Source organism: Alexandromys fortis, unplaced genomic scaffold (assembly GCF_014885135.2).
Source record: "Alexandromys fortis isolate MF-2015 unplaced genomic scaffold, M_Fortis_MF-2015_v1.1 scaffold_131, whole genome shotgun sequence".
NCBI lineage: Eukaryota > Metazoa > Chordata > Mammalia > Rodentia > Cricetidae > Alexandromys > Alexandromys fortis.
In genome coordinates this window covers 3,065,899-3,078,271 of record NW_026068023.1, presented here as the reverse complement: position 1 = coordinate 3,078,271, position 12,373 = coordinate 3,065,899, and the positions used below count along the sequence as shown (strand labels likewise).

General features: G+C 38.3%; 1 protein-coding gene across 3 annotated transcripts in view; it reads right to left on the bottom strand.

Annotated features, from left to right (window-relative positions):
- Cblb (Cbl proto-oncogene B) overlaps window positions 1-12,373 on the bottom strand; it is a 178,388-nt gene that overhangs the window by 23,944 nt on the left and 142,071 nt on the right. For all 3 annotated transcript variants that reach the window (XM_050163448.1, XM_050163449.1, XM_050163450.1), the window contains exon 13: window positions 6,681-6,775. In XM_050163448.1, coding sequence (XP_050019405.1) covers window positions 6,681-6,775 — 95 coding nt within the window. The remainder of the gene's footprint in view (window positions 1-6,680; window positions 6,776-12,373) is intronic.

The window sequence follows — 12,373 nt, the reverse complement described above, 5'->3', positions numbered from 1 at the left end:
GGGGGGGAGGGGGAGAGGAGAGGGAGGAGGGGGGAAAAGGGAGACGGGGAGGGAAATGGGAGGCGGGGAGGAGGCGGAAATCTTTTTTTTTCAATAAAAAAATTATATTTAAAAAATAAAAAAAAGTTCCCTACTTTCTCTTAGGTTTTAATGCTTTAAAAATTCATTAAAACTTTATTAAATAAAAAGAGACCTCCAAGTGAAATTAAGCAGATCCGAAGTCTATACATTTTAAAGAGCTTGGGTACAGACAGAGTAGCCAGGCTGAAGCTGTGAGACTTCACATGGCTATTACACCCTCACCACCCAATATATTTATGCACTAATCCACCGCACAGAATGGAAGATGCATGACAGAGCTAAAACGAGAAAGGGAACTCCTATCATATCCTTCTTTAATGAGTCACAACATCCCGTGAGTATTTATACACACTCAAGTGTCCATTACCTCTACCGAATCCTTTCTCTTCACTTAAGATTAACCATTGATATTTCTTCCCAATCTTACAGTGTATCCCACAAGTTACACACACACCCAGGCACGTGCGCGCGCGCGCACACACACACACACACACACACACACACAGACACATTTGCATGCTAGAATACATTGTAAGGAGAACTTGTGATTTTTAGTTTTTCTGAGATAATGTGACCTTGCTCAATATTACACATTCTACCTTGATTAATTTTCCTGAGAATTATAATATTCTACCTAAATTCACATAAACCAATTTCTAACACCCGTTCAGCACATTTCACTCAGTATTACATTTCTTTGAATAAGAAGAATGAAAGCCACCTCTGTCACGAAATGAAACAGGAGGCAAAGGTTCAAGTAAGAAAGAAGTTGCGTGGGACACACCCAACACAAACCCACACTTGCAAAATTAGCTGTGGCAGTTTTCCCCTTGAAAAAACGCCTCCAAACCTTTCTGTGTTAGTCAACAAGTGGTGAGGTGGCATAAATGAACTGAAGATCACAGTTTGTGTATATGTTAGCTAGATGGTAGACTTAAGGACATGAAGACTTCAGTCACAATATACCTCAAATGGCATTTCTAGGATCCCAGAGGAAAAGAGCAGACAAGCTATTTGGCTGGCTCCAAGTTAGAGATGCCAAGTCATCACTCAGCCATTTGGAGCCAGTACTTCAACACTGCTATGCTACTCCACATTCCTGCTGAGTCTTGCACTCTGCTGTAATTCCTGAGTCACTGCACATGGGGATACATTTTTCCAGGCTCCAAAACTATCCTCTCCTTAACTTGAAAGTTATCTGAGCCGTCCTAAACGCACACTGACTTCCTATCTTGAATGCAAAAGCGTATGCTTGATGTTAAGAAAGAGGTTGACTTTCTCGTCATCAGCAAGACCCTTTTCTGTATTAGCTGGGGAGTAGTTAAACCTTTCCAAGTTAAAGGCTCACAAGTGTATTCCACCCAAGAAGCACACATTCCCAGCGTAAGGTGTAAGCACAGAGCTGACTACCTGCTCACCATTACCATTCACCCCTACAATACACCTCAAATATCACCCTCAAGCGGTTTTCATTTCTAATGGGAACAACTCTTAGCCCATCAACTTTCTTTGAAAACAAAAACAGACCCCTTCACATTTCTGGTGGCTATAAAAATCCCTGTGAAACTGGCAGCAAATTCAATAACTTCCTCTGACCTTTTCTATTATGTACACTTAGCATATGTCCTTTCATAGATGTGTTTACTATACTGCTATTTTACTGTTTGTGTCTGAACTGCAACATGTTTAAGGGACGACCTTAAGTTCATCAAGAATTACCTGACTTTGCACATAATTGAGCACTTACAAGCTTTTAGATAAAGATAATGAGGGGGTATTAAAGAAGAAAATGACCAAGCTGGTAAAAAGAGAGCAACGATTTTCAGAACCTTCCTTAGACAGAAAGGCATTTTAAATAAGACACTATCTTACCTGTTTTCTATATAGATGAATCTGTTCACTCACCAACGGTAGTCAGTAGAGGGTAAAAATGTTTTTATTAAAGTGAAACTTTAAGCAGCCACGTTTTATTTCCTGTTTCTTGTGCTACACTGTCCTTACGCACATAAAAACATCTGTCACTCAAAGAAACCAAAGTCTAAAAATCAGCGAAACAAAATAGTGATATTTGACATGATCATTTTATGACTGCAGCACATAAATTAATATTGGCCTGACTTTTACAATGCTTTTGAGGGTTCTTTCATGCTATCAGGCAGAGTGGAGCATGCTGCAGGCCCGAGCTTTAGAAGAAGCTTTGAAGAAGAGTATTTCACAGATTTGCTCTGAACCTGGGGACAGAGCTGCAGCTGCCTCACACCTGTGCCCCAGGATCACACTTTTCACACACACAGGTTGGGCTCCCTCCCTCCCTTCTCCCGAGGGGCAGCTTACCAGAGAGACCTTTCCTCAGGAGTTCACCTCTAGGGAAAGTCTGTGTGTCATTAGTTATCCTGTTCTACCTTTGATTTGCCTCCGGGCACTCACCTCTGACAACATCCAACACAGCTGTTACTTTCTACTCTGCTTAATTACAGCACTCATTCCGAATGGGAGGGGGATTAATCTCGGTCTCCCCAGTCTCCAGTGAGCACAACAGAATGGAAATAAGAGAGCTGGACAAAAATTGGTTTCCATTCTCAATGAACCTCTTAAATTAGTACCTTATTTACTTAAAAGACATGTAGCAACAATAAACACCACCACCTCCTACAACACAGAACCCTTTAAGAAAAGTAGGATCCAAGAAGCACTGGTTCTAAGGAATTTGAAAGCTTGTGATTAATATGTCAAAAGTACAATGGTTCATTTGTAAATAGCAAAGCATACGGAAACGATTCTTTGAGAGCAGTGACATCCTTCCGCATCCTACAATACTCTTTTACTTGGAAGTATCTGCTCCATTACGATTTAGAATATTGTCTCTGTTCATTTGACAGTATAGTACAATAAATTTGACAGTATAGGACAATAAATGTTGAGCCGTTTAGTCTTCCATTTGATTGAACTTGAAAATGAAATCAAATATAATTTAGTAAGCATATAAAATACATATTTATATGTGAACTATACTCTATATTAATTTAAATATAAAGTAAAATAATTCATGTGGTATTTTTTGTCCTCTCAATATAAGTTATTATAATAAATACCTATAGTTCAAATTTTACTCAAAGCTTTGTATTTATAGTTAAGTGTCAATAATGTTAAGTAGAAACCATTTAGAAAAAAAATTCAGGAAATTAAGTATCTATACAAACAATAACTGTTTCTGTCACTTTTACTCTACACTATCCTATTTTCAGAAATAACAGTCTTGTCATCACCAGGACGAAGTTTAGCCAATAAGGAAACCTCGCAGAACATCCTTTGCCTTTAAGAAAAACAAATACCAGTATCAAATGTTTAATAATCTTGAAAACCACTTTAATTAGACAACTGAAACTAAATGCTAACTAATAATTTGGGTATTTTTAATTTAACCCTGAGATTTTCACCATTTGTGAGAACCATAAGTTTCTTTTAGGCAGTGATTTATAATTTTACTTTGGCCTGAAGTTTGAACACTGACTAAGAATCTAAGATGGCAATGGGGATCTAAATGTGTAAGATTCCTGTGTCAGTGAACATAGGAATTTTCCTAAGACCTTATCTCTATCATCCTTCTATGACACACGCTTGCTGGAATCAGACCATACTCTCCAATGGGTTAAAGTAGAGCAGTATTAATAATAAATGATGTAAATATTATCCTACATACAATTTTATTATCAACATTATAATATAATAATGTAATATATAATATAATAATATAAACAATATAACTATTATAATTAAAGTGTTACAACCATTATAAGAGTTACATTAGTGGGCTGGAGAGATGGCTCAGAGGTTAAGAGCATTGCCTGCTCTTCCAAAGGTCCTGAGTTCAATTCCCAGCAACCACATGGTGGCTCACAACCATCTGTAATGGGGTCTGGTGCCCTCTTCTGGCCTGCAGGCATACATACAGACAGAATATTGTATACATAATATATAAATAAATAAATAAATAAATAAATATTAAAAAAAGAGTTACATTAGTAAGGACAATAGTTCAACTCATACTGGTTTATGCAATAGAATATGGTCAGCCAATGATACTTGACATTATTCAGGTCACCAAAATTTCCAATATAATTAACACCACATAGTGAAGAACTCACAGCAATTGTTGCATAGAGAGTTGAAGTTCAAAGGAGTTTAGATAACATTCAAGTTAAACCTATCTTCTCATTTATCAGCCAGAAAGAAGTCAGAAGCCCAAGGAGGGTACCTTCCCCGAAACAGGGAACTAATGACTGCTGGAATAAAGCGTGGAGCCTATTGTGATTTTACTCTACTGCCGACTTCAGAATTTCATGATTTCACAGGAAAAAATAGTATATATATTCTGAGGGAAAATGGATGTGACGACCTCAAGTGACAAAAGAAAGCATGAAGTCATCTCCATAAATAATCTAAATGATGCTAAAATAGGTATCAATGAAAAAGTATTGAGAAAAATTTAGAAAATAGAGAGAAAATAACCTGATCTTAAGAGCTCTTACAAAGTATGAGAAGCTTATCAGTTAATGTACTCTGCTATAATTTTGCTGCTCATGTTAATTCATAAAAGGACCAAGTGTAAACAAAAAACCACAACCCCTTCTCCAATCATCCTCATCTGTAATTAAATAACCACAGGGGTGTGTGGGGTGTTAATCAGTAACTGGATCATCTCATTTAATTTGTTCGCTAACACCCTGAATTTAGAGGTGATGGAGCTAGCTCAGATGTCTTACTTACGGACATATCTAAGAGCCTGCATGGAACTAGACTATCAAAGCTGTTCTCACTGCCAAGACTCTATGACACAGAGTGTTTTTAACTGTGCTGGCTGCTGTGTCTCTTACAGACCTGGCAGCTCCTTCAGAAAAAGTTCCAAAAGCTAAGGTTCTCTGCTCTTCCCTGAATGGTATTAAATTCCACTCTGTTCTCCACGCCAGGCAGTGCGGTATCTAAACTGCGCCTATCTTCAGTGACTTATATTCTGCCCCATCCATGAAACATGTCTCTCTGGAAAAGTTTGTAACAATTTCCCTGAAACTCCTAAAACTAACCAATGAGCATTACACCATCTGTTGTACTGTTCTCTTTTGACATCACACATGATAAAATATTACTTTCTAAAGTATATAGATTTTTGGAAGCTGAGGTTTAGCTTCTTTTTGTAAATCTAGTGGGAGTTCAAAGACCTCCAGAGAAGAAATTAAGAAGTTCTGAGGCTTCTGATCATAAAAGAAGACCTTAGCTGGCTGTCAATATAGTTGTGAGATACTCACGTGTAAGATACACAAATTGATCCATAGACCAAAACAAACTAAATAAATGAACAGACACAGAAAATGAAAAACTTGAAGCTATTAGCAGATAAAAATCAAACAATCAAAAAATTTCCCTTTTAATTTCCCATCAGAGTATCAGAAGATATAAATCTTTATCATTTTAAAATTAGGAAAACAGTGTATCAGAGAATATAATTACTTACATCGAGAACAATAATCTGTAACAAGAATGCAAATTGGGTTTTTCTATTATTTTCTGATACAGAGCCTCTTGGCTTAGGCTGCCCTGGAACTCATTATATATTCTCACGGTATCCTCAAAGTGATGGAAATTCTCCCGCCTCAGCCTCCCGATTGCTGGGATTATAGGTATACACTATCAGGCCTGGTACTGCCAATCACTATTAATCACTGAACAGAAATCAAACGAGTTTTTATAAACAACAGAGGCTGAGACATGGATGTTGAGGAAAAAGTGCGGTACGGCACAGGGGAGGAGTGCTGCATGGATAAACAAGCCAGACAGATGTGCACACAATTATAGGGCAAGCATTAGGAATAAATTAGAAATCCTTTAGCGGCTTAAAATTGTGAAGGCTCTTACTACTAGCAGAAGACAAAGCTACAAAAGAGAAAGCCACGCTGGTTTGGGAGAGGGAAGAGGGCTGGGGAAGTAAATCGGCTTCAGTGAGGAGACTATGTAAGATGAAAGGGAATGGAAACTGGGCTAGACAGCACCTCATGGCCCAGCATGCCATGTGCCCAATGCCCTAGCTTTATGTCTACTGATACCAACTTACAGTAGATATGATGGCATTCTGAAGGGTCTTTCAGAAGTCTAGCTGGGAGTTTGGGTTGGCAATGGGAAGCTTAACTGAACAGGAAGAATTTCATAAGGACAATCAATAGACGTTTGGTGCTGAAGATATCTGAGAAGAAGGGAGTTTGGTGGGACTTTAATGATGTCAAACTGGGTAGTGGGTCAAAGTCAACGAGAAGGCAAGAGGAGGGAGTCTGCTGTGTAGCTCTGCCTTGTCCGTGGATGGAGGGCACTAAGCTTTCTTGCCCCATTGCTCTACCAGTCTTCTCAAGAGCTAAGTCTTTAGGCGCTATTACCAGAACCAGAAGGTCTCAACACCAGACACTTGAATTTATATAAGCATGACTCAATTGCTCTTTCGTTTACTGATTCTTTTCCACTCACCCTGCAGCTTCCGTACTAATACCCCTAACAGCCCTCTTTTCCACCTCATTACGCATGGCCACACAATCTCCAAACTCAAGGAAACTCACTTTATGCTAGGGAGAAGGGCGGTGACTGGAGGAGGAGGGGAAAGCCGAGGAGGAACATCATATTCTTCGCTGGCAAGGTGTCCATTGGAAAAGACCTGGAAGTAAACCAAATGGGTCAGTTTCTGGACTTGAACACTTGGCAAAGCCTAAAACCACAGCGGCTCTTAGAATTTCACAGAGCTCATATGAGTTAATTTATTTAGACTAGTACAATATCAAACAATTTATCCAGGAGTCAGCAGGACCAGGGATGACTTACCACAACTCCCAGATTACATCAAAATATGTTACAATATGATTCTTGAGCATAACTAAGGGGCAATGCTATAATTTACATACATCAGAGCAAGACCGCTGAATACATAAACAGGTAGTGCCATTTTCTAAAAATGAGCAAATTTTATTGCAAAAATAGGGGCTTGGCTAGAGAAAGAAGCAATGTGGGCACAATTCCCATTTTACTTGCCTCCAAAAGGTGTTCCAAATGACATCCCTTTAGGGCTACAAGGACCATTTTCAATTTCCTGATACCACACCGAGTGAGCAGACTCAGACAAGTCTGGGTTATATCCAGACCAAGCTTCAGAGCTATTTTAGATAAGGAGACGATTGTTCTGGCTCTCCATGTGTGTGGAAATTTCAAATGTAGTTTTGGCTAATAAAAACCACAAACAATTGTCCCCTTGTTCATAAGAGGCTATGCAGAGCCAATGTTTCTTCATTGGTGATCAGGTCCTTCCGGTTTACAAGTGCAGTCATAATCCTGGAGGAAGGGCCTAAACAACTATGTCTCTCTTCCAGTGTGGGACTGGAGTAACTTAACCGATGGCGTAGACGGAAGGCTAAATTAACAAAGCCATCCTCACAAGACTGCAAACCTTTTCAGGTTTGTAAGTAATCATTAGATATTTTGATCATACATTTTTTCCAACAGACTTTTTTTTAATTCATTTTGGAAGGGGAGACTGACAATGGGGCAAGAAGGATGAGGTGTAACTTCGTTCGTCTTGGCTGAATGAGCCCTATATACTGTTTAATTTCTCTCTCCATCATATAGATTAAACAGTGGTGAGGACTGAAAGTGCAAACCTGCAAAGGCCATAGGTACCTTACCCATCACCAGACTGAAAGATCCCCTCTGAGATATAGGGATGTTCTCATCTATTGTAAAAAATCCAATTTCGTAGCATTAAAGTTTTACTCTAAAATCTAGAGCCTGTGTTAGATCAAATTTTCTTTCCCCAGTCACTCCTCATTAGATTCAACACACTACAGTTACATCCTGATAAAACATATCTTTAAATGAAATGGTTTTATCTTGAGCTTTTGATTGAGAACCATGTAACAGAACATGACAAAATTTTTTTGAACTTTGCTAGAGAGGAGAAATTTCCCAAGAGATATGAATCATTACAAAATCCTTTAAATGTAAAAATACCTTTTATCTGATGAATACATGCATTCAATTACAAATGGCAATTATAATGCTGAATATTTGAAAGTATCCTTCACCAAAATTCTTTGCATTGCTTGAACAGACATGGTGCTAAGATTTCTGCAGTAAAATCTAATAATTTTGTCAAAATTACATTTAAAACTTGTATAAAATGAATGATGGTTTTTTTTTAAATGTGGACTAAGCTGGGCTTTTTTGGATAATAATATGTATCGTGTTGATACATGATAAAAGTTTGGTAACAAAGGGGAGATGTGGAAAAATAGTTCCTGGCATTGAGTTTAGTTTGACAATAAGCCAACTATAACTTTATAATCAAAACATTGTGAACACACTGGAACAGAAATGCCAATACCCAAACACCTAGTGATACTGCTGTAAAAGCATGCTTCAAATTTCATGAAGGAGAGTGATACCCGTGAGCTCCGGGTTCAATGCAAGGCACTAATAATCATTTGACAGATGTGCTGGAGACAGCTCAGTGGTGGAGAGCACTTTCTGCTTTTCTAGAGAACACAGGTTTGATACTCCGCACCCATAGGATGGCTCACAATTATCTGTAACTGCAGTTCCAGGGGATTCAATGCCCTCTTCTGATCTCTGCAGGCAATAGGCAAGTACACAGTGCATGAACCATGCATTCATGCAAAATATCCATATACGTGAAATATAAATAAATCAATTTTTAAATGACAAAGATACTTGAAGTCAGCCTTAACCTTCTACATGCATGTGTACACATATATATGCATATACAGAAGAATAATCACACACACACATACACACACACACACACAACAGACACTAAACTAAAGAAATAAGAAATCACACACACAATAGACTTACTCATTTGAAAAATACAAAGTGTATTACTAAGGACACTGATTTCCTGGTAGGGCAATTACTTGAGGGGATTAAGTAACTTCTTCCTAACTTTGTGAAATAAATTAATGTGTAAAAGCGTGAACAGCATTTTATCTAATGACTTTAGAAATTATTATTGATAGATAGTAACTTAAAGATTTCTCCTGTCTCTGAAAAATTAGTCTTTCATGAACAACTTATTTGGTATCTGCAATGTAGCTCCATTCTGTGGAGAATGAATGTCACACTGTATCTGTATGTCTCAGAATGCAGTCTTTTATTTCTCACTCATTTTATAGTCAATTCCCTTCCATACTCCATATTGACAAGAGGGCTTCCAATGAATGTGAATGACAACACGGCAGGTGACCTCAATGGTGGAGGCACTGACCAGGGAATAGTTTGCTATAGTTGGAAGAAACATCTTTACTGAAATACTCTCAGCAAATACACACCATTTGCTTAGAAGCTGATCTTCCTGTAATCGGTTCTAAACTATGTCCTGAGACTTAAGCATACTTTAATACCATACATGGAATTCTTTAGAGCTCTTCCTAATTAGAGACTGAAATCATGCAAGCATGCAAATAGCCAAGCGCTTACATGTGCTGGTACTCACTTCTGTGAATCTAATGTGATTGTTCCCCAAAGGGAGTGGTTGGAGGATGAAAGCTAATGTTTGATTCTGAATTCTGTGTTCTTACCCATTTCATCAGACCAGAAACTGGATGCTACTGCCTATAGAGTGATAGATACCATGATCATCTAGCTAAAAATAAATAGCACATGTTCTTTAGGACCCTGAAGGATCTGTTTGTGAATGGTGGAACAGCCTATGGAATGTTTAGACAGAATGCATCGCTAAAGAAGTCCACAGTGACATCACACTGTAAGGGTCTGGCTGATCTCTAGCTCAGTCTCCTAAATGATTCTAGCCTGACCATCAGAATTCCACCAGAAATATTAAGGACTTACATTATTAAAATCCACATCACTGATCCATCAGTTTGGAGCTATCACTACTTTGAAAGCTTGTTCCTACATAAAGAACTGAAAAAAAAAATTTCTCCCAAAACTGGTTTGAACCGGTATCATCCAGTTTGGATGCACATGCCTCTACTTTTTATAAACAATACACTCTATTCAAAATTGCGTACGTATCGCCATACATATTTCCTATCTCCATGATATTCTGACTTGTTATTCCTACAGGAAAAAAGGGGGGCTACACCCCTCTGTCATTTCTGTCACCCTGCAAGGGACCCGCTTGCTGGAAACTTGATTCCTTTTCTCCCTCTTCAGGAGTTCATGTTCTTTCTCAGGAAAGCACATGTCTTCTTGATGCTTCTCATGCACCTTTCGTATTAAGTTCATCACACTGGACTGCGCTCACAATACCCTGCATCCCAGAGTGTCAAAGACATCCAACTTCTTACAGAGACAAGTGAGAACGAAGGAATAGGCACATTCCTGAAAGTTCAGGCTTGTGGAAGGCGTCCAATCTGGGCTATGTAATCTACTATAAACCAGGCTATTCTAGATCTAGTTTTTTTTTTTTGCATGCCTCTAAGCATCCTATAATCTTAATCTATATGTTTGAAGTATTATCCTGTGACTCTTACATTTTCTAAGACCATTAATCTAAACATGATATCCTTGCAATGTACAAAAAATATTTTAGGAAAATTCTGTGCAATGAAGAAAAAGACTTCTGTTTTTTTTTAAAGTATCTGTTTGCTTTTATTTGATGTGTATAAGTGCTTTTTTGAATGCATGTTATGTGAACCACATGGGTGCTCAGATTATTATTTTTTAATCAAACTATAAATACAAATGGACTTCCTACCCTATTAATATAACTCCTCTACTATCGGAAGAGGATCCTCATCATGTGTTCTTCAGTATCACACTGCAAATGAAACCTGTGCACATGAAGGACTTCCTTTTGAAAGCCAGCTCTCGGAACTTACAGATAAGTTTAAGATCATATATAGGGCCATGTGTTTCCTTACCCAAACTGCAAAAGCCATAATCACAAGAAGGGGATCATACGACACCCTTATCTAGCGATACCTTCAAAAGATTATTAGACGTAAGGTCATCTGTAGAACAATGTCATTTCAAGGCACATGACAAGTTAAAGACAGTGTTTATCACTAAGAACCAGATGGGTCCTCAGGCTCTCAAAAGGAAGCACCAGCAGAATCTGGGCACAGTGTCGATGCCCAGAAGTAAAAACTTCAAGTTTGTAGCATATTTTAAAATATTTATTGCAAAGATGTGGTGTAAACTGCAGTTTTGTTGCAATATGAAACAAATCTTAAGGGAATAAGCATGAAATTACTAATATATACAATGTAGTTTAGCTCTTAAAGAGTCTTCTCTTCCTCAGAAGAATGAGGATGAGGCAAAAATAAAATTAAGAGAAACTTTTATTCTTTTATTTCAAATTAAAAGTATTTCCTTAGGGGGTAGATGGAGGGAAAAAAAAGAGGGAGGAGAGGGAGAGGGGGGAGGGAAGAAAAGGGGAAGAGGACAAGCGAGTGCAAGCCCAGGAAGTCTCTAAGAGGTTGGTTAGAAATGGCATGAAAACCCAAGTTTCAATGAGAGGTGACTTCTAAAGTCACCAACCAGAACCTCACCCTCTACTAAAATTTCAGACCTAATGTTAGTATCACAAACCACAATTTCATACCTTTAAGAAATCATCACCCCATTTTTAAACCATAACATCTTAAAAAATAACAGTGAGTTCTAGAAGACCAGTTTACACTGACTAACTGTATGATAATATCTGAAAGAATCCTGAGAAAAAGGGGTCTTCAAAGAATTGACTCGAATGCTTACTACACTATGTATTTCTGAAGTCATTCAGAAAATACTTTGTGACCTGCCCCTGGGGAGAACCAGTCTGCTCACTTGAGAGCTTGTTCCAAGGCTCTTCTCAAGACAAGTGTGATCATGAGAGAATGGAGAGAGGCTAATGGAGAAATACAAACCAAACCAAATCCCACAAATTTCCTGCAAGCAGGAGTCAGGCTGTGCAAAGTTCGTTGAGCTCTCGACTTCTAGAAGACATTATCCACTTGCTTTTTCTATGTGCTTTGTCCCTAAAGTTACAATGTCTTTCACTAGCCTTGAAGAAATCTTTAGGAATCTTTCTAATAGCAGGACTTGAGAAGAGTGCTAAGCCGGGTCACTTGCAACCAATGTGCTCATCTCTGTATGCTGCACCTGAGAGCTGGCTCTTCTTGCCACAAAATATTTCTGGTGCATCACTGTATTAATGATGTCACTACCCAAACATCACTGTGCTTGCACACACACAGAGAGAGAGAGAGAGAGAGAGAGAGAGAGAGAGAGAGAGAGAGAG